Consider the following 22,601-nt stretch of genomic DNA (forward strand, 5'->3'; position numbering starts at 1 on the left):
TCTTCACAAAGTTTTCATGCATTTAAGCACTGGTTAAATGATGCAATAATCCAGTGCTATCAACTGGTATAGTACAAATCTACTCAGATTCAAAGCATATATTTAATATTTCATAACTTTAGAGAGGGAACCATTTTTCATGGCCATTATTCATAAAAGTACAAATCCATCCAATCATCTTTTAGGTAATTATTTTATGCATTAATCTTGTGAACAAAATTAATTAAAATACCCTATAATATTTTTCCTTTCAAAATATCATCTCTATATATTTGATCATTCATTGTTATAACTATAGATGAATATTAGTTCTTTAGAAATTTTTTAACTAGCAGACAGTCATAGGCAAGCACACATTCGCAACACATTAAAAACTAAAAACAGGAAGTAAATGAAGAGATATTTATATTTTCAAGGAACAATTCTTTCTAATTTGCTTTTCAGATATATTTCCAAAATTTAATTTATTGAAAATTGCCTTTTGTATTTTTTTCTATAATTTTTCCAAGACAGGCTACTTTTTTTTCCATTAAGTTTATTGGTACATTTTAGGTATACAATAGTTACATTCATTGTTGGGATCTTGTACCTTTACATGATGTATCTTGGTTCTTATTTTTTTCCCATTTCCCTGCCCTACCTTCATCCCGTCCTCCCTTCCATATTTATAGAGACTTTGTTTCCATTTTTTTCCTTTTCTCATATTTTTTCTTTTCCCTTCCCTTTCCCCCATCCTTCCCACTTCCCCTACTCCTTTAGACCTTTTCTTCCTATTTCACATTATCAATTATACCATTTGAACCTTATTTACACTTTTAGTTTTTCACACCAGAGAAACCACTTGATATTTACACGTGTGTCCTATTTATTTCACTTAAGAGTATGGCCTCAATGTGCATCCATTTAGCTATAAACGTTTCTAGTTTCTCATTCTTTATGGCTGAGTAGTGCTCCTTTTTATAGAAAAACCACATCTTTATCAGTCTCCTGTTGATGGGCATTTGGGGTGTTTCCAAGTTTTAGCTATGACAAACTGTGCCGCTATAAACATGGGTGCACATATATTGCTGTGGTATCATTACCTAGCAAAGGGAGAGCTGGGTCAAATGAGGCCTCTAATCCTAGTTTTTTGAGGTATCTCCATATTGATTTCTACAGTGGTTGAACCAGTCTGCACTTCCACCAAAAATGGAGAAGGGTTTCTTTTTCCCCACAGCCCCACCAACATTTGTTATTGGCTGATTTCATGATAGTAGCCATTCTTTCTGGGGTGAGATAGAATCTCAGTGTTGTTTTCATCTGCATCTCTCGAATGACCAGTGATGTTGAACATTTTTTCCTATATTTATGTGCTGCTTTTACTTCTTTGTCTGAGAAATATCTGTTCATTTCAGATGCCCATATTTGAATTTGATCTTTGAATTTGGGGGTCTGATTTTTTTGAGTTCTTCATATATTCTAGATAGTAGACCTCTGATGAACACCTGGTAAAAATTTTTTCCCACATTGTAGGTTGCAAGACAGGCTACTTTTTAAAGTCACATTTAATTTCATGATTGACCTACAATCAAATTGAGCTATTCACATTAAATATGAGAAAAAGCTTTCACTGAGAGGTTTTTATATTCTAAGGACGTAATATATACTATTTCATTTACTTTTTAGTTCAAAATCATGATAGTTCATATTGTCTTCAATATCTTTATGAGAAAACAGAGTAGTTAACTAATTTATCTAAGATTATATGTTGGTAGGTTGCCAAGCCTGAATTTAAATTTTTTCTGATTTTAGCCATAACCAAATTCCTCACTTAATCATCAAAAAAGATCAAGCCAAACCAAAACGAAGGCCTTAAAAAAGAATTACTTACCTTTGAGTGGATTTTCAATATAAACAGAAAACTATTTAAGATTCATCATATCAAATTACTGTCTAAACATATTTCTATAGATTACCTCATCATACATCTTTGCAACAAATTCTATCCATATTAAAATTTTAAATATTTGTTTAATGCTTGTGACCATCTTGTTTTATTATAAATTTTCTTCTGGGACAAATTATCATTAAATTGTCACAGTAATTAGTAGCACACAATTGAGCTAAGCAAAATAGGCACATTACACAGTTCAATACATTACTATTAAACCTAAAGTGAAAATTATTAGACTTTAACTCTTAGTGAGATCTACAGGAGGGGATGGTGTCTGTTCCTTGATTAAAAGAATTATGACAAACACAAATATTTGAATCTTCACTCCTCTCACCCTCAGCCAAGAGATTTTTGTAATTGGAGACAGCAATGAGGTTCAGTGAGAGACTATTGTGAAGGAAGGTGTAGGAGGAGCTCCTTGGCATATAAGCATGCCATTGAGCTACAAAGTGAAAAAAATTTAAATAAAATCTATGAGAGCTGAGAAACTTGTTACCTAATAATACTTCTGCATGTTCTCCCAGGGAGTCAAAGGTTCCAGTTTGTAGTCCAGTTTTCAAAAATATCTCCATTCCCATTAAATGTTAGTTGTTTATCTTTTCACAAAAGGAATTAAATAAATATTAATACTGGAATGTGCTCCATCCATTACATTTCACAGCCAGGTCATCTGGTAGTCTGTGGTTTGGCATCTACATTTTCTTTTCTTCTGTTCCTCCAAAGCAAAGTGATCTGCTCTCCACTCCCCCAAATGTTATCTTCATCTCTCCGTCTCCATGCTGTAGACCTCACCTCCACCTTTGTTCCTCACCTCCAGCTGGGCAACAGAACACAAATGAGAAGTTCTCTTCTCCCTAAAGACTAGGGTCCCTCATCCTTCAAGCACTTCGTCATGTCTTCTCAAAACAACACACCCAAAGATATGGCCAGCAAGTTCCAATGTTCTTATTATTCTTTTTTAACTTCATCTTTATTGTTTAGTATTCTCAACTGCTATTGTGTGTGTGTGTGTGAACAGAAGTCTTCACTTTACATCACAATGGAACCTTAAAACCCATATTGAGAACCAGTTTCATTGAGTAACAAAGAAGGACACGTAACACTTATGTGTGACTAACAGTGTTATGAATACATGTAGCACAATGGAGGGAGGCTAGGAGACCACTTCCCTCCACCCACTAGAGTTTGGCCAACATCCTAGTGTCAGTTATCCTTCCACTGTTACATGTAACTTAATCAGAGTGAACTCTGGAATAAAAATATTTGTTGAAAGCCCCTAACTCAAGATGACTCAACACCTTGTTAATCATTACTGTCAATTTTACCCAGAAACCCAGGCTGAAACACAACTCCTTTGAAATCTAAAAGCCTGATTTATCTACGTGCTTTATTTTCCCCCTGTTACTCTGGTACCACTTTTCTGGTCATCACATTTTTGGGGTTTGTTATTGTTGTTGTTGTTTTCTGGCTGGTACATTTCTGATCTGCTCTGAGCATATTTTCCTGTTATTGTCAAAAAATGTAGCTGCTTTTCTTTTACCATTGGATGTTTGCTTGAATTCTTCACTCACCATGCACAGTACCTGTGGTATCTATCTCATAGGCTCACTATAAAACCAAAAAAAAAAAAAAAGAACCTAACTCTAAGTCTCAAACAAAAATTGAGAAACTGAAACTGTTCTTTAAGCCATAGATTTAGAGGTATAATGGCTCTTACAGCTCCAGTACAAGACCGTCAATTTATAGATGTAGACTCTAAGGTACACAGAGGGTAAAGAACTTGTCTTGAATTTTACAGCAGGAAAATGGAAGAAAGACATAGCATAGCTCTGCTTACAAACATTTCCCACTATTCTACTGCTTGCTATAAATGCCTATTAAAGGGGGCATACTTTACACACTGATTGTTTAAGGAGCCTTAATTTGCAGTCAAGTATTTATCTACCATAAAGAATAAAACTGTTGAACCATAAACTCACTGAACATAATAAACATTAATCAATAACACAAATAAAAACTGTAGTGAGCTCAAGACTGACAGCTATATCTCAAAACTCACATGGTGCCCTGCACACCTAGATCACCAACCCATTATGGTGCTGAACCCATTGGTCTTAGGTTCCACAAGAAGCTGGTCCTAGGACTACAAAAATGATCCAGGAGAAATCTCAATACTTGTTTCTTCCCCCATAAATATCTCAGTAGCATTCAGAAATAACTCAAATAGTAACTCATCGTTTAGTTCAACAATTAAATAATGAACAGCATTTAAATAATTTGAAGCTACCACTGACAATCTTATCTGAGAGGATTTCAATCTATGGTTCTCAACCAGCTTGAAGTTTTGAAGACCAATTCCTCAGTCTTCATCAACTGAATCACAATCCCAGATTAGAGACATGGGCATCATGTAAAACATTGATATTCTTTAATAATAATTCTGTCCCACTGTGAGAAACACTTGTTTCTAGACTACAAGCTTTGATAAGTAGCTCCAAGCATTTTTTTTCTTTATATTTTCTGATCGAATTGGCAGAATTCTCCCAGGCTCAGGTAACAGAAACCTAACCTGTACTAACTCAGGCACAAAGGAGAATGTGCTGTAACTCAGGAGTGAAGCCGGCCTCAGGCATGAGCAGGAGTGTGTTGTTGATGGCCTGAGGAACTTAAATCCCTAACCCTAACCCTAACCCTAAACCTAACCCATTTGGTGTCCTTTCTTGCCCATTTTCCAGCCTACGTTCCATGACCAATTATCATAAATCACTCTGTGCCTCTCCCTCTTTCTCAGCTCTCTTGTTCCGCTTGCTTTACATGAGGCTCATAGACACAACCATAGTCCTATAAGCATGATGCTCTATCTTATCACACTTAGCCTGTGTGAAAATACACATAGAAAATAAACAATCTTGCCAAAGGTCTCACCTTCACTTAATGACAACAAACCTGGGGCAAAGCTCAATACTTTCTGACAATCAGATATTTGCCCACTCCTATCATTTGCCCACATGCCTGTTTCTCTCAAGATATGGCAAATGTTTACTAGCTATTTCTAGGACTATAACTTTTGTAACTTCAGGATCTTAGATAAATAGGACCTTTTTCTATTGAGCAGTTTTTAAAAAAATCTAGAGACTTTTAGGTCCCATGCTACCCTTCAGTCAATTACTTTGACCCAGAAGACATCATCTTGAGAAAGGAAAGCAGGTAAGCTTTCATGCAGATTGGGGAAGATGTGACATCGGAGAGAACTGTGCTGAGCTGCCAGATACCTCAATTTATTCCTGCTTACCTAACACAAATCATGAAAGTCGAATTGAATTTTAAATAATCAATGTACATGTATTAAATTGCTGAAGAGAACACTATGACAGAATGTCGCACAGACACTGCACATCCAACCTTTCTAACAAAGTCGTTCACCTCTGTTCCCAACTCAATCCTTAATTTAAAGCATAAATGTAAGAATCAACCACAGTCGTTCCCTCTTTCCTTCCCTCCTCCTACATCCAATCCAATACCAAATCCAATAGGTCCCACGCCTAAGAAGTTTTCCAAGCTAGCCCAACTATTCACATTAGTTTCTCTGTAACTTGTCTCTATCCTAATTTTGTCATACAATTATTGGCAACAACCTTGAATCACTTTGTTACTACAATTTTATTCCAGAAACCCCGGGAATATTGTGGAATCTAATCTGTACCTTTATTTATTTGCTAAGACCTCCAACTCACAAAATAAGTTAGAAAAATTACAGTGGTCATATTGTCCATAACCTAAAGACTCCACCCATCTCAACTGGGTTTCATTTTGAGGCCTCTTATTCTGAAAACATTAAGAGCTAAATTGTATGGCAATTCTCAAGATCACAATAAGAAAAGAGACAAGTTCCATATATAGATATGGAGAAATTCTGGTATAGAAAGAAAACACTAATATGAATCATCTTCTGTAAAATAAAAAAACTTCAAAGACTTGGCATTTGGATTCTTTCTCATTTTGTTCAAAATGTGTGTTCTTTTGACAAATTGTGGGTATTAAGGCCATGTATTATTGCCTGTAAATTTATCAGTTACAAGTGCTACGATGTATGTGGTCAAAAGTCTTTACCCTTCTTCAGTTGACTGATGATTTCATATGTTCTAGGAATATTTTTATTCTTTGGCATGATGCTCTATACCATATGGTACAACAAACTGACAAGCAAAAAGGGTAGCACTTGTTTGAAATATATACTCATATATATTTATTCATGTGTATGCATGCATATATACATATGTATACATGCATATACACTACATATATGGTGAAAGTATCGTGTACAAAGAAACAGAAGAGCAAAGTTACATGTTCTTTACAAAGTGTATTGCTGCCATTCTTTTCCCATGTGAAAAAGATCATTCAAAAATCCAAAACAAGATTAAAAGTTAACTATGGAATTGAAAACATTCAAAAGGCATATCAGTAACTACTACAGTTTGCTACATCAAGTAGCAAAGTATTTAACCTTGGCCCAAGCACCTGTTGGTGGGAGGTGATAATTCCTTCCATTAAATTTTATCCATTCAGAAAAAAAAAGTGTCTATAACACTTTCTCATTCAATACTTAATGTGCTTTTCTAAGTACAATAGTATCTGTAGCAATGACACATGCAGTGGCCAGCAAAATCTATTTAGGAAGGATCGTTTAAATGAGAAGCACTAAACTATCTTTCATTAATTCCAATAGATTGACAATACCTTTCCCTTTGGTTCCTTAAATATGGCTTTCCTTTGGAAAACAGTGATCTTGCACCAAATTTCACAAGTTTGGGGAAAGATTAAAGTGTGACTCTCAGCCTGTTTACAATACCTGTGTCCTAGTTCAAATTCCTGCATCATCTGTCCTGCTTTCTAGTGCATCTGAATGTAGAGCGGTCTAGACATTGACAACTCCAAGTTCTCTGCTGAGCCAGTAACGCATTGGATGCAAAAGCCAGTAAATAGGATAAGCAAAAGGAAATGCATATTTGACCATGTTCTCCAATAAGCATGGCTGTCATATAGTCTAGTGCAGCAGGGAGAGAGAAGAGCATTTTTAGTTGCTTTTTTTGAGATAATATATCCTTTTTAGAAATTGTATGTATATGCTCATATCTTAGTTATATTTATACTATAAATGCTTAAAAGTTGTATTCGATTTTAATATGTTCACTTTTCAACAAAGAGGAAGAAGATACATCAGAAAATTGCTAAGGAAAAAAACTATTAAGCAATTAGTCTTGAAGTCAAGCACTTTGAATGTGAACCCAAACTCTACTAACATGTTAGCTGTATGATGTTGGGAACATTATTTGAAATTTACTCCATAAAATGAAGAATGTTATTGTGAGACAGCATTCAATAAAATTCAATATAATAACAAGCATTTGCCACATGCCTGGTAGGCATATAGGAAATGCTTCAAAGTGTTGGTAGTCATTATTATAAGTCAAAAACAGTTCTATAGTGCTATATACTCAATATACAAACATAGATAAAGGAATCAACAATGATAATGTAGCTAACCCTAAAGTGATTATCATCTGAAGAAGTTAATCCCTTCACATCCCAGACCAAAAGGACAGCAATAAAAAAATACAATACCAGGACACTAAGTTCTCACTGGATGTGATCAAGCAGTAAGCCACTTGTCTGAGATACTACGGTTTATACATTCATCATTCTGAGGTGCAGTTAATAAACAACATTGCCTGTTCAAGGGCAACTTTGATTTTTCAACCAGAAAACTTGGTCTCTTTAACAGTTTATGAGCACTCATCCTACCATTATTTGTTTTAAGCATACTAAGGACCAAACATACATATGATTCTATGTAATTACCAAAAATAGCCCAGCCCTTTCACAAAGGGGGTCCACTTTGTTAAATAAACACACTATCTACACTATACAAATCCAGTACTTAAACCTGAAAGTTAGAGACATATTTTTTAACACTGAAATTTCAGAAGCAGGAATTGTAAGGGTTGACTATATTCCAGTTACTGTGTTTTCCATTAGGTTTATACTGAAGAATAATCATTGTACCAAGATATTCTCATTAATATTTATGATAGGTAAGCACCTACGTTTGAAATCCTCATTGTAAATTGAAGTATGAATAGAAAATTTCGTATGTATGACATTAGTGATCATTTTTGTATGAAATTTGAACATTTGATATCAATATTTAGAGCCTTAAAACACTCATATGGAAAATGATAATTATTTCACTAAACTGTTTGTTTATTCATTCATTCATATTTCTTCTTCATTCTTCTTACAAATATTCAGAGCAAGAAATTGTGATAGGTGCCGAATCAAGGAAAGTTTCTAAAGTTTTTATTAATATTAACTGTTTAGGATAAAGTTACAAGAAGTTATGGCAATGAATTTAAATTCTACTATGGTAACACTTTTGTTAAAAATTCTATTAATTTTTATATTAAGCAATTATAGAATTAATTAATCCTTTTCTATTTTCTATAGGCAAAAAAAAATCCCATCCCAAATAATTCTTTGTTTAAAAAGGCAAAGCCATAAAAATGAATATCTTAGCTATAAAAATGCATGATATAATTGATGTCACCTTCTCTTATTCAGCAAAATAGCTTTCTATAATTTTGTCCTTTGCCTTTCACAGAACAGTAACTTAGAGGAGTTTCAAGGGGATTTTACTTTGAATAAAGCAAAAACATTCTCCTCCAAGAAGTTGTTAATCTTTCCTCCACAGTGATGGCTCCCTCTGCTCAATTTTTGGGAAACCAGTGAGGTACAGCTGCTCTTCACTTAGGTTCCTCAAATCCTGAGTCTTTCCAGGGGCCTCCAGCTTCTGGGTAGCCTGCTGTAGCTGTGCACTAAAGTCTACATGAGAAGAATTCTCCTTACTAAATCACAACTAGCATCAATGACTATAGCCTGTGTCCTATTTTCAAAATCATTTTGAAGATCCATGGAGTTTCTAATACATAGAAAAACTCAAAACTTACTTGTGAATTCATGGGTAAGGATGAGAAACATCAATGTACAGTCCACAATAACCTGTGAAGCCTGGGACATAGTAGTGACTCTATACTACTCATTTCCATTTTACTTTACCTTTCTCTTAAAATCATCATACTGGGGTACAGCCAAATTTTGTTTTCAGGTTCTGCTTCATGGCTAAGGATGAGAAACATCAATGTGCAGTCCACAATAACCTGTGAAGCCTGGGACATAGTAGTGACTCTATACTACTCATTTCCATTTTACTTTACCTTTCTCTTAAAATCATCATACTGGGGTACAGCCAAATTTTGTTTTCAGGTTCTGCTTCATGGCTATGTTCTACTTCACAGGGTACTGCTTTCTCCAGAACAACCTCATTGTTAAGAAAGATGGAGCCATGGATGACTTCACTCACACAAACTGCTGGCTACAATCTGAATGTGTGTCTGCCTACAAAGCACATGTGGAAATCCTGCTCCCCAAGGAGACGTTATTAGGAAGTGGGATTTCTGGAGTAAATTTACATCACCAGGGCACAACTCTCATGAATGGAATAAGTATCTTGATGAAAGAGGCCCAAGTGAGCACTTTTGTTGCTTTTTCCATGTGAGGCACAGTGAGAGGACAGTCACATATGAAGAACCAGTCACCAGACTCCAATGAGCTGCGCTAAACATCCCATGAACCACTAAATGGTTACTTTCCATGACAAGGTCAATAGTAAAATGTTTGTTTTCCAGAGACATCATATTCCTTTACTGCATAATGGGAAGAGTCTCCTTAGAACCTTTGTTTTTTTTTTTAATATGCAAAATAAACCAGGTAAACAAGCCAGAAATTTGTTAAAAATGATAGCAAGACCAAACCAAATTCCAGATTTAATAAGTAAGGCACAGTGCACTAGTTAACTTCAGCATAGTCTTTAGCAGAACATGACTTTGCTCTTGGCTGTCTACATCTTTTTCCTATATTTTAATATGAGGAAAGGGGAAGAAAGAAGAAAATCTTCCATTAACGAGAGCAGCCTAGTTCTCATTCTGTAGGCAGCGGTAACAATGTGATGGATCTAAAGCACCACGGGTCTTGTTTGGGAGTAGTTAACTATGTTCAGCCCTCCAAATCCATGGATCTGCATCTGTGGATTCAGTCAACTGCTGACTGAAAAGACAGAAAAACTGCATGGGTACTGATTATATACAGTACAGTATTTTCTTCTGATTATGACCTAAACAACACAGTATAACAACTATATTGTAATTTAGAGATAATTTAAAGTATGCAGAAAATACTTCATTTTATAAAAGAGACTCAAGCTGAAGAGATTGTAGTATCCAAGGTGTTCTGGAAACAATATCCCATACTGAGAAATGACTGTACTTAAAAAGAGAAATAATGGCCGGGGATTTAGCTCAGTAGTTCTGCTGCCTGCCTCGAAAGCATAAGGTCCAGAGTTCAATCTCCAGTACAAAAAAAGGAGAAATAACTGACTTGGGTGAACAGTGATATCAACAAACCAACATTTCAAAGTAATTCATTATCTGTATAAACTTAATATCTTGTAAGATTAACTCAGAAAAGTCACTGAATCTACCTTAGTTAAAATAAATCTTAAAAGTACTTTAATCTTATTTGTTATTAATTAAAACAATTAAGGGTATGAGGATGTGTGTATTGAAGGATAAAGAGGAAAGGGAATCTATGTAACTTTTCTCTCCAAACAATAACTAGGAGAAAAAGTTCTTGGTTAGTGTCAAGGAAAACTTTTGTGTAAGCTAACCATTCTATAAGTTTTCAAATCCAGACTGCCTGACATGTTCTGGCATTCATGACTTTATCTTATGACCTCATCCACAAATGGTAAGATCATTTCTGCTTCTAAATAATGCTCTTCTCTGAGAAATGAGAGCTGAGCAGTAGTTCAGCACATCCATGTTAAAGAGTAGGAAGACGATAGAGTCAAGTCAGTGGGGTAGCACTTTACAGTTTCTCCATGACCTGGCTTTGAGACAGCTGGAAACAGCTACTCAGAGGAGAAAAATGAGAAGAGCTCTAAGCTTTAAGAAAGCAGTCACAGGAAACCTAAAAAATTATGGAAAAACAGAAAGACAGAATAGAAAAAAAGAACAGATTTACACACAGTTTCTGAGGGTGAAGGGAAGTGGATTCCTCAAGCACAAAATATGCCTGGAGAGAGCAGGCAGCTCCAATGATAACTAACAGACCAGAAAGTTCCATCTATAGAAGAAGTCCATGGTTATTGCAAGTTGTAAACCCACTTGGGAATTTACTCTGAAAGTGACTCCTCTTGCATGGCAGGATAGCTTTGGAGCAGTCCTTTGATGAGTTTATAGCTGAATGCACTGTTAGGAGGTGGGGCCTGGTTGAAGAGGTTTCACTGAAGGTGTGACCTGGGAGGACACACACTTGTTTCCAGATCTACCTTTTCTCTCTGCTTCCTGGCTGCCATAGGTTGGGCAGCTTTCCTTGATTATGCCCTTCCAATATGCCATTTCTGCCTTGTAGCCAGCTTATCATGGACTGCACCCTCTGAAACTGTGAGCCAAGTAAACCACTCCTCTATTACATTGAGGGTGTCAGGCATATTTCCCAGCAACAAGAAAACTGACTAATATAGTTAGTCACTAAAAAGACTCTCACATAAAAGTGGAAGAGGTAACCATCCCAACAGAAATACAAAGTTCAACATAGAAACAAAATAAGTATGAAAAAGCAAGGTAATGTGATTCATCCAAAGGTCCAAAACTTGTCTGTAACTGAATGTAATGACATCAAAATGGATGAAAGCCAAAGAATTCATAAAATTAATTTTTAAATGATCAATGACTTCAAAGAGGAAAGCTGAGTGAAGGAAGAAAGTCCAAGATATGAAGGAGCAATTCAACAAAGACATATCCTGAAGAAGAACCAAATAGAAATCCTAAAAATGAAAAATACAGTAAACTACATGAAAAACTCAGTGGGAAGTTTCACCAGTAGACAGGATCAAGTAGAAGACAGAATTTCAGAGCTTGAAGATATGACTGATAAATTATCACACTCAGACACTAATAAAAACTTACAAATTGACATACCACATATACAAGAATTCTGGGACATAGTTAAATTATGAATTTAACTATTAGTTAATTCGTAATTAACTTATGAATTTTAAGTGTATAATCAAGTGCTGAGGTTCAGACTAAAAGCACAGAAAATCTATTCAATAAAATAACAGAAAACTTCTCTAATCTTGGGAAAAATATGGACATCCAAGTACCAAGTAACCAAGGAGGTTATTTAGAACTCCAAGTTGGTATGGCCAGAACAGAACCTTCCTGTGGCAGTCAGGGAGGAGTATCAACTTAATTTGCTTTGATATTCACCTGGGAAGTTGATGGAGGACATTTCTGGGTGTGTGTGGATGAGTCATATGCCTTGCAGTCTGTGTCTGGTGCCCTGCCCCTTTTTGTCTGGCAATGTTCTCCTGTTATATACCTTGGTCATGATGAACTAAGTAGCTTTACCCTACCATGCCCTTCTACTGTGATATTCTTGACATAGAGCCAGCCAACAATGAACTAAAAGTCTCTGAAACAATAAGCCAAATTAAACCTCTCCATCTTTATGTGGTGGATGTTGGGTATGGTGTCCAAATGAAGAAAAGCTGACGAGTACTGAAAACTGGTGCCTCAGAATGGGGTTATTGCTGTGGCTATACCTGACCTTTTGAACAGGTTTTCAGGAGTGTGCAAAGGATGGGAAGTGATATGAATTAAAGAAGACCTAGAATCCTTTAAGAAGAGCCTGAGGGGTGATTCCAGTTGGAGCTCATAAGACTAGAATGCTAAGAGGAATACAGATAATAACTTTCAGGCTTAGGAGGTTTCCACTGGGAACAAAGATTCCACCAAGAGGTGGAATAAGGCCATGTGTGTTATGTCCTGACATAAAATTTGCCTACACTTTATCCATAATTGGAGACTGAAGGATACTCAGACTAAGAGCAGTGGACTAATTAATCTGGCTGATGAAATTTCAAAGCAGCCCAATATTCAGGTTGTGGCTTGGGTACTGCTAACTGCTTTTAGCCAGATGTGTAGTGTGAATTGGAGGCCAAAAGCAGATCAGAAAAAATTGAAAAGTTTAAATTTTGGCCCAAAATGAATCATATGTAAAGTTAGGGCCAAAGGTGGTGTTGTTGCTGAAGAGATTGGAACCATTAAAAAGCAAGCAAGTACTTCGTAAAAGGAAAAGATGCCTTGAGGATATCTTGGGAGATACCAAGTCTCCATCTAAATTGATTCCCTGGGATTCATTTCACCATGCTTAGCCAACCAGCCACTCCAGTACTTCTGCATTCATGGTTTGAGGGGGCCTGGCTATTGCATGCACTACTGGCAGATTGTGACATTGTTCATGTGATGCTGGTTTTAACAGCTTGCAGAATGTAAGAGCTGTAGAGTCAGACTTCAAAGGAAGGTCTTGGAGGCCAGACAATAAGCCCCTGAAAACGCAATGTGTGAAACTCTAAGAATGAAACTTAAGATGCAATGGAAACCCCAAGAAATCAGAGGTACCAAGAGCACAGAATATCTGCCAAAAACTGCTTCAGGATGTGAATAAAGCCAACCCAAGAGTGAAGATATGTGGGCAGCAACCCAAAAGGCCCTCCAAGCCCTTTGGTACTTTTATTTTATCACCATATGCCCCAGATGCTACACATGGAGCTACAAGGCTTCTCATTTACTTTGCTAGGGTCGTCTGCCTTTTGTCTGATTCTTTTCTATCCTTCATTCCTCCCTTTCAGAATCAGAATGTTTACCCTGTGCTATTGTACCTTGGAATTATGTAACTTGGGGTTTTTTGGTTTGTTTGATACAGAAATTACTGGCTAAGTTTGCTTTAATTCTTAGAAGAGACTTGGACTTGGACTTTTAAAAAAATGCTAGAACTGTTGAGACTGTGTGAAAGGATTATTATGTTCTCAGTTGCATGCAATATAGGTGTATTATGGAAAATGGAATTATGAAACTGCTATTTTCTTTAGAGATTAAGTGTGGTTTAAGGAGATATGTCTGGGTATGAAGTTTTCAAAGGGTTTCATTTGGTGGTTAGCGTGCAATGTCAACTTGATTTCCTTTGGAATTTGCCTGAGGGACTGGTGGAACCTATTGCTGGCTGTGCCTAGGTGGGTCATGGAGGCATGAATCCATGTCTGTTCCTTCACTTTTTCCTCTCTGGCAGTGATTCCCTGCACTGCTTCCTAGCTTATATGAACTCAGCAATTTTGCTATACTATGTCTTCCTGCTATGATGTTCCTGCCATGAAGCCAGTCCATACCAGACTAAAAGCTTCTGAAACTGTGAGCCAAATTAAACTTCTCTTCATTTAAACTGTAGGTACAGTTTTGTGTTCCAGCAACAAAAAAACTAATATATTTCCAATATCAAAGTTACCCTTCAAAATTGAAGGAGAAATAAAAGCCTTCAAATATAAGCACAGACTAGAAACATTCATGACCACTAAGCCAGTATAGAAGAAGATACTTAAAAGAATCTAATATAAAAATGAGGAAGATAGATGAGTCCCTGAGAATTAGAAAAGAACTAATCATTACAAAATGAGCAAAATGACAGGAATTAGTGCATAACCTTCCACAATAACTCTGAATTAAAACTTGAAAACAGCCCAATTGCCCATCAATTGGAAACTGGATAAAGAAGATGGTATGTTTCTTAAAATGGTATTTTTATATAAAATGGAGTACTACTCATCCATAAAGAATGAGAAACTAGAGACATTTATAGCTACATGGATGCACATTGAGGCCATATAGTTAAGTGAAATAAATAGGACACACATGTGTAAATGCCAAATAGTTTTTCTGGTGTGAGAAACTGAAAGTGTAAATAAGGATCAAAATGTATAATAGATAATGTGAAATAGGAAGAAAAAGTCCAAAGGGTAAGGGGAAATGAGAGGGGTAGGGGAAAGGAATTAATACAAGAAAAGGAAAAAATGGAAACAAAGTCTTTGTAAATAGGGAGGGGTGGAGGGGTTGAAGGGAGGGCAGGGGAACGGGGAAAAAAACAAGAACCAAGATACATAATGTAAAGGTACGAATTCCAGTGATAACTGTCATCATACTGTATACCTAAAATGTACCAATAGGATTAATGAATTAAAAAATGTACATCTCAGGGGACAACTGAAAGTAAATGTAGGTGGCACTGCAACAGGTTTGTGTGCTGACGCAGATGATCTGGGAGACAGGACTATATTAAGATGCAAATGGAAAGTGCAAGATTTCAGATACGTATTCCTTGCAAAGTCCAAAGGGAAGGGAGCAGTGCCCAGTGGAAGTATTGAGCCTTTAGATGGTGAAAACATTTCATCAAGAGTCACATGAGAAAAGATGTTAGAAGAGAGGGAGGTGGCGCTGCACCATATGGAATGGGGAAAGGAAAGCATTCCTCTCTGGCTTTAAGTACATTATTCTTTTTTTACAAAAGAAATATGTTTGTGGAAGGCAATTTAAAAATACTGGCATGCATTTAAAAAAGAAAAATAATTCACAAAATCATATCACCTAAATATAACCACTATTGAATGTCTGATATGGAATTTGATTTTTTTCAAAATGGTGACATTGCTTAAGTTAATCTAAAATCTCTCCAGACAACTAAATTTGAAAAAGTAGTCTCTGTTCACTAAAGGATGGGCAAAACAATCAGGTAATTGAAGGGTAGAAACCCTTAAAGAACAGATCAACATCGAAAGGGTCCATAGTAGACATTTTCTCAAGTAAAAAGCTACATACTTGAGGTGTCATAGTTTGGGGCAGAAAATCAAGGAGAGAAATCTTTTTAAAAAGAGGTAACAACTGCCCCAAATCTTCTTATCAACACCCTTCAAATTCTTTGCAAAGCTTGGAGTGTGCATTTGCAGGGAAGAGTACAAGGAGCCTGGTGGGGGGATTTGCTAGAAGACTGAGCAAAGACTTCAGCTGCTGTCCACCACTAGGGAGACAGCATTTCATGTTTGAATCTCATCTGCCTTACTCTGATTTGGCTACTCTAACAAAATATCACAAACAAGAGAAATTTATTTCTCATGGTTCTGAAAGCTGAGAAGTCCAAGATCAAGGCATCAGTAAATTCAGTCTAGTAAACACCTACTTTGTGTTTCACGGATGGCCATCCTTTTGCTGTCCTTACATAGCACCTCTTTAGATTATTATAACTTTGGTATGGAAAGGATTTCAAATTATGAATTCAGGAGGAACACAAATATTCAGACCATAGCATCGGCCAAACAGAGTCTTTGTAAATATCTGAAGCTTTCCAAGGGCTCACTTTGATAAAAGGTAAAACTACGCTTCAACAAGTTCAAGATAATTAGCCAGAAATGTATCCTCAAGCCAAAACCAAATCAATACTTCATAGGAAGTCAACAAAATCCAGATTTTAGATAAACAGATGGATAAACCAATGGACTGGTCTTATAAAATATTAGTGATATGCAGAGCACTTTGTACTCTCATATATAATTTCTAAAAGGATTAACTGTGGTAAAATTACTTTGGAAAAGTGGAAATTTTCTAGAGTGGTTGCAGGTAGAAAAGTCTTTATCCTATGACCCATTAATCTTCTCCTAGGTGCCATATATCTATATCTACATATCTATATCTGTATCTATGTATCTGCCTATCTCAGTAAATGGTATCACCATCTACTCTGACCACACAACAAAAAAAGAGAAAGATTTAAAGTCACTATTGATTTCTCTCTCCCTCACACACCATTAGCAAATCCTGATTCTAACCACTTCCCATCTACCCTAGGCTAAGTTACTGTCACGTCTCCTTAGGGTAATGCAATGGCTTCTGTGGGTGACCATCTCACCATAGGGAAAAAGAATTTCGAAAACAAAAAAAAAAAAGGTGAAAGGGGCCGAGTATGGTAGCATACATCTACAGTCCTAGCTACTTAGGAGACCGAGGCAGGATGATTACTTGTGCCTAGGAGTGCAGACCAGCCTGTACAACACAGAAAGACCCTGAGAAAGAAGGAGAGAAGAGATGGAAAGGAAAAGAGGAGAGGAGAGAGAAAGGGCGGGGAAGGGAGGAGAATGAAAGGAGGAAAGTAGGAAGGGGAAAATCAGAGCACTGCAGTCAAAAGAGGCAGAATCAATGAGAGGCAGTCAAAGTAAATGACCTTTGAGGTAGTTCTTACTTATTGTCTTTTCTATTTTACCAATTTTAGGGTTAATCTTGATTGTGAGCTTGACTGGACTGAGAAAGGCCTAGCAAATTAGAAAAGCGTTCTAAATATCTGTGGGCATTTCTATTAACAATTAGTTCATAAGGGTTCTAACTCCACCAATGGATTAATTTAATGATTAGATGATACTTTGATGGCATTATTGGAAAGTGATGGAAACAGAAAGTGGGATCTTATTAGGATGAGTGAATTTTGGAACACAATCTTGATAACCATATCATGTCTCCTGCTCCTTCCTCTGGCAAGCTTTTCCTCTCTCTGCTTCCTGGCTGCCATAAGTTGAGCAGCTCTGTTCTGCCACACTCTTTTGCCATGGTGTTCTGCCTTGCCACAGCCCTAAAGCAGCAGAACCAGCCAACAATAGACTGCAACACCTATGAAGCTAAGCCAAAATAAATCTCTCCTCCTCTAACTTGTTTACTTCAGGTATTTGGTTGCAGCAATAAAAAGCTGGCTAACCCAGAAACACTGAAATTTTTACTTTGGAACATCCAGGATTCCTATAACATGCTATATGACAAACTTTTCAGACATAATTGTTCAAGAGATAAGAATAGAATTAGAATGAAAATGTAGTTAATGTATGTATAACTTAAAATAAGTTGATTATGAGGAAATTTTTATCATGGCGGGATGTAACAGTGCTTTCTAAGCAAGGAAATATATCTTGAAACTCTTAAATACAAATTACAATAGTGAAAATGATTGCATCAGATATAAGAGTATAAAAATCCCTATCATTCAAGACCCATTAATGATGAAATAGAAAAATAATCAAAGAGAAAAATAAATATGTAATATAAGAAAAGAGAGCCCATTTTTTCCTTTGAAGATACCCAAATTCCCCCAGAAGTAAATACATGGAAATTGGGATTAAAATTTTTTTTATTTAGGTAACAGATTAACAAAATTAAAATGATTTATAATATCAGTATTACTATCATGTAAGGAAATAGGCACTTAGATCATTAATAGTAACATAAAATGAGACTTACAGAAGTTTAATATCAATTAAAATGTAGAGCACATATATACTTTGACAACTCCATGATCCTGCATAAATATTTCCCCAAGCACCCAAAGATATCCATGTGTTGGGGGGATTGTCATATCTCTGTACAATCATACAAATAACAATTTTTATAAACTACCATAGAAAGGTATCTAAAATTTATTGTAAAATACAAAATGCAAGTTGCAACACAGCTATTTTCCTACTACTTTTATTAACATATACTCAAACATATTAGTATTAGGATAAAAAAATATGTAAGACTATACAGGGGATTCCTAACCATGGTTTTACCCCTAGAGATGACATGAGACGAGCATTTTCCTGGAGCATTAGAGTAAATTATCCAAACTCAAGAAATGGTAACAATAAACTGATCCATACACTGAGACAAATGGAGTTATGGTTTATGTATGGAACTATATTGTATCAAACTTATCTAGAATATAAAGCCCTCTAGATTTGCATTAAATGGTATCTTCCTGGTATGAAGTATTTGACAACTGATGGCATGAATACCACTGCAAAATAATTTTCATTAATAAAGAGGAAGATCAACTTGTTCTCAGAATACTTAAGAAGAAAGCCTACTTTTCCATTTCGCCTTTTGGCCTGTACCTCCAACAAGTTCCCTATTCTCACCCTAATTATTTTCAATGATCCAGAATGCCCTAGCCAGCTTGTCTGTTTCTGCCCTGCATGTAAAGTGGGAGGAGAACAAACAGCCTTCTTGTCTACTATCTCTTTAAAGACACTCCTAAATATGAATATTAAGTGCAAACAGAGAAGAAGGTGGAACTCATACAGAATCAGGCAACGCTGAAGTTAAAGTGTCCTAATTATCTTCACTGTAAAGCAAAATGCACAGCCACTGGAGAAGAAAACCTGGGAAAGGGTATGCACATTCTAGAAAGCCCTCTGAAAACTCACATGAAAGGAAAAAAAATTACTTTTATCTACGTATTTATTCATAGGCATTCTAGAAATGTCCACAGATATTTATGAGTAATAAAATTGTCTTCCCCAAATCAAAAACAACTTATATCACACACATATAGATGTATATATTGATACATACCCTTATGCAAATATATATATATATATATATATATATATATATATATATATATGATTCCAGTTACACCCCCCCAAAAAAAAATTTATCTGCTTGGTGCTGAGGCAGGAGGATCACAAATTCGAGCCCAGCCTGTGCAACATAGTGGCTTAGAAAGGCTGTCTCAAAATAAAACAATTTTTGTAAAAAAACCTGGACGGGGGCTGGGGATTTAGTTCAGTGGTTCTGCCACCTGCCCTACAAGCTCAAGGACCGCAGTTCGATCCCTGGTACAAAAAAAAGAAAAAAAAGGTTGGAGATGTAGTTCAGTACTTAGGCCCTGTGTTCAATCCCTAGTGCCCCAGTAAATAAATAAATAAATACATACATAAATATTTTTTAAAGCCTGAAAACTGTGCTAGTACATACACAAAAAAAGGAAAAGAAAAGAAATTAAAGTAAAGAATTTTGTTTGAACATTTCTGGTTCTGTTTCCATGTTACAAGCCAAAAGAAGGGACACACTTCTGGATTGGGTTGTTAGTTATTTTCATCTTAATAAAAATAATAGCGCAAACGCATAAACACATACTACTAATTCATTTTCTACTCATAAAAAATCCTACAAGGCAAGTACTACTATTTCATTTCTCCAGATGAGGTACAGTCATGTAAACTGAGGCACAGACCAGCACCCCGAGTTACCGTCCAGACATGCACTTTAGGCTTTTTCCTGAAACATTCGCCTTAACTGAAAGAAATGTAAGAAAATTTTCCTCACGAAATGCTATTTGAATTCTAGGCCATAAAGCACCAACTCACAGTAACATGGCACAAAAACGTCTCTGTGCAAACGAAAGCCACGCGTCACAACGTAGGCAGCGAACCCAGGGAATTATTACAACCTATGCTGCAGCAGTTAATCGAATCCGGCCCCTAATCTTTAATATGCATGCGTAGGTAGGGGGAAGAAACAGGAGAAACCTTTGTTATTATACGCTCTCCCAAAGGACGCCAGGGGCTTGGAGCAAGCTCTGTGCGCGCTGCAAAGCGCGGAGGGGGCTCCCTTCTCCATCTGGAGGTGCGCGGCCTCGGGGCCAAGGCGCATGCGTGGCCAGAAGGCCTGGGGGCTTACCTGATGCGCCGGGCGCGCAGGCACAAAAGGAGGAGCAGCAGGCCTGCGACCAGAAGGAGGCTGGGGAGGCTGAAGGAGTCCATCTCTGAGGACTCCTCTCGCGCCGCCTGGTGCGCGCGAGGCCGTGGCGGGCAGCGCGGGGTCTTTCTGCGAGCGGCGTGGGCGGTGACTGCCGCCTCGGACGGACGGCGTCTCTGGGTTGCGTCCCTTGCTTCAGGCCGGAGACGCTCGCCAGCCTGCGTCGCCCGCCGACAGGAAGGCCTCCGCGGGTCCCCGAGGCTGAATTAAAGAGTTAGTGACTGAGTCCCCTCCCTCTCCCGCCGCCCGCCCGGACCCACGCGCGCCGCCTCTCTGCCGCTGCCTCCCACTAGGCAGCTTCTGGGAAACCGCTCCTTTGCTTCTCGGACCGCAAGGAAGCCCAAAGCGGAGGAACAGAGCGAGCAGTGCCCGGGAAGGAGCCGAAGGCCTGGAGGAGGGGGATTTCCCCCGAGTGAAAGTGAGCCCTCTGGTTTCCTCACCCTTTCTCTCGCGACCAGCGGGCGGGAGCAGGGACTGTGCTGTGCGCGGCCCTGCTGGTCGCGATGCTGCTGTGGAGCGGGCGATCTGGTCTCTTAGACAAGACCCACGGAGCCTAGGGGGTATTCGTCGGGGGATTCCACACCCACCCCCTCCGTCACTCACATCCTGAAGACTCACGGTTTTGTTGAGGGCTGTGTGCAAAGGTGTTAGCAGAAGCAGGGATACAGACGCCAGTGCTGTGATCTTTGAGAAGGTGCACTGTCCAGAAGGGGCCAACGGGTAAAACGAGGTTAGCCAAGTACCAAAAGCAACCCAAGGCCCACAAGCTGCACTAACAAAGAATGAGGGAGAAACGTTGAAATATTTTTTTCTTGAGTAATGACCATCACCATGTATTTCACACAATTACGTTCCTTCTCCAACTTGTGATGTAAGTATTAGTATTTCATAGAAAACATAAGGAGACCCAGGTTACCTAGGTTGTCCTGCTGGCTACTTGATAAGGATTACTCTTCTACACAAGGCGTGTTCGCAATCTTCTGCGTCCTTTCCAGCTCCACACTCTAATGAGCTATTGCAGTAGCTTCAGAACTGATCTCCAGGCCTCTGATCTTTCACCTTTCTAGTATGTTGGCCCCTAAACACAGAACTACGTTTACCCTGTCCCTTTTTGATAGTCGTAAATCTTCCACTTGCAATGAGAAGTGCTCCACACTGTGCTTCCGTGGTACAACTTCCCTGGCAAGTACAGGTCCATTGAGCCATGGGCCCCTACATTCAGCCTGTTCATACCTTTGTTTAGGATGTTCCCTCTGCCTACAGAATTGTCCTGTCTCCCCTACTTGCTGAAATTTTACCTACCTTGTACGGCCCAGTTCAAATTCCACTTTTTTCTAAAATTGTCCCAACTCTACTTTTGTAGTTAATCTTTCTGTCCCAACCTTTAAACACTCTATCGCTTTTCTTCCATCCATTTTTCTACTACATCTAAGTCGTTTTATCCTGATAGAAAAAGTGAATACTGTGGATTGTGAGACTGAACAACAGTTACTCCGTTTTGTAATAGGGCCCCAACTTGTCTGCTTCTGTTACGGATCACCAGGAGAGCATCAAGTTCCAGGAATGTACTTGTTGTGCCAGGAAGGTTTGTTAAGTGTGCCGTGTTCCGTCATGCTTACCCAACTCCATAACAGAACATGTTATCCTAAGAACAATCTGTAAAATCCCTCTCCTTCAGCACTTTGCTTTTGTATTTCTGCTTGCCAACTTCCCCCTAGCATCTCTTATAAAAGGACCTCAGGCTCTAAGCCTCTCGCCTCTCTAAGCTTGGTGCTTGGGGGTGCCATCTGGCCAGACTAATAAAGGTCTGTTTTAAGCTCACAACTTGTCCGGTGTGTTCCCTCCCGGGTGATCCTTGCTGTAGTCAGCTCCTCAGAGCAGTTGGTGAGATGCACGGTCTTACATGGATCACAAGAATTTTTTTAGCACATGTAAAGGTGTCCCAAATATTGCAGCTAGTATTATTTCTTGTATGTATAGAATTCCACTTTCACCAGAGGAGAGCCCCATGTTTTTATTTGCTGAATCTAATCCTAGCAAACCTAGCTTAATTTCAGCACAAAGATTCATTTGGCAAACAGCTGTGTCAACTATAAATTTCT

The 22,601-nt window shown here is 37.8% G+C and overlaps 1 protein-coding gene across 7 annotated transcripts in view; it reads right to left on the reverse strand.

Moving 5' to 3' along the window:
- Positions 1-22,254, reverse strand: part of Cyp7b1 (cytochrome P450 family 7 subfamily B member 1) — a 189,628-nt gene extending 167,374 nt beyond the window's left edge. The window contains exons 1-3 of one of the 7 annotated variants that reach the window (XM_087190397.1): positions 21,416-22,237; positions 21,118-21,198; positions 20,422-20,700 (exon numbers count right to left, since the gene is read on the reverse strand). In XM_087190397.1, the coding sequence (XP_087046523.1) occupies positions 20,422-20,504 (83 nt within the window). In that variant the 5' untranslated portion in view covers positions 20,505-20,700; positions 21,118-21,198; positions 21,416-22,237. Of the gene's footprint in view, positions 1-20,421 lie in introns of all 7 variants that reach the window. The other 6 variants (XM_087190396.1, XM_087190395.1, XM_087190398.1 and 3 more) reach the window with 6 other exon arrangements.
- Positions 22,255-22,601: the final 347 nt, after the last annotated feature.

This window comes from Heterocephalus glaber, unplaced genomic scaffold (genome assembly GCF_053883595.1).
Source record: "Heterocephalus glaber isolate CG9 unplaced genomic scaffold, H.glaber_assembly_v1.0 deba00001553, whole genome shotgun sequence".
Taxonomy (NCBI): Eukaryota; Metazoa; Chordata; class Mammalia; order Rodentia; family Bathyergidae; genus Heterocephalus; species Heterocephalus glaber.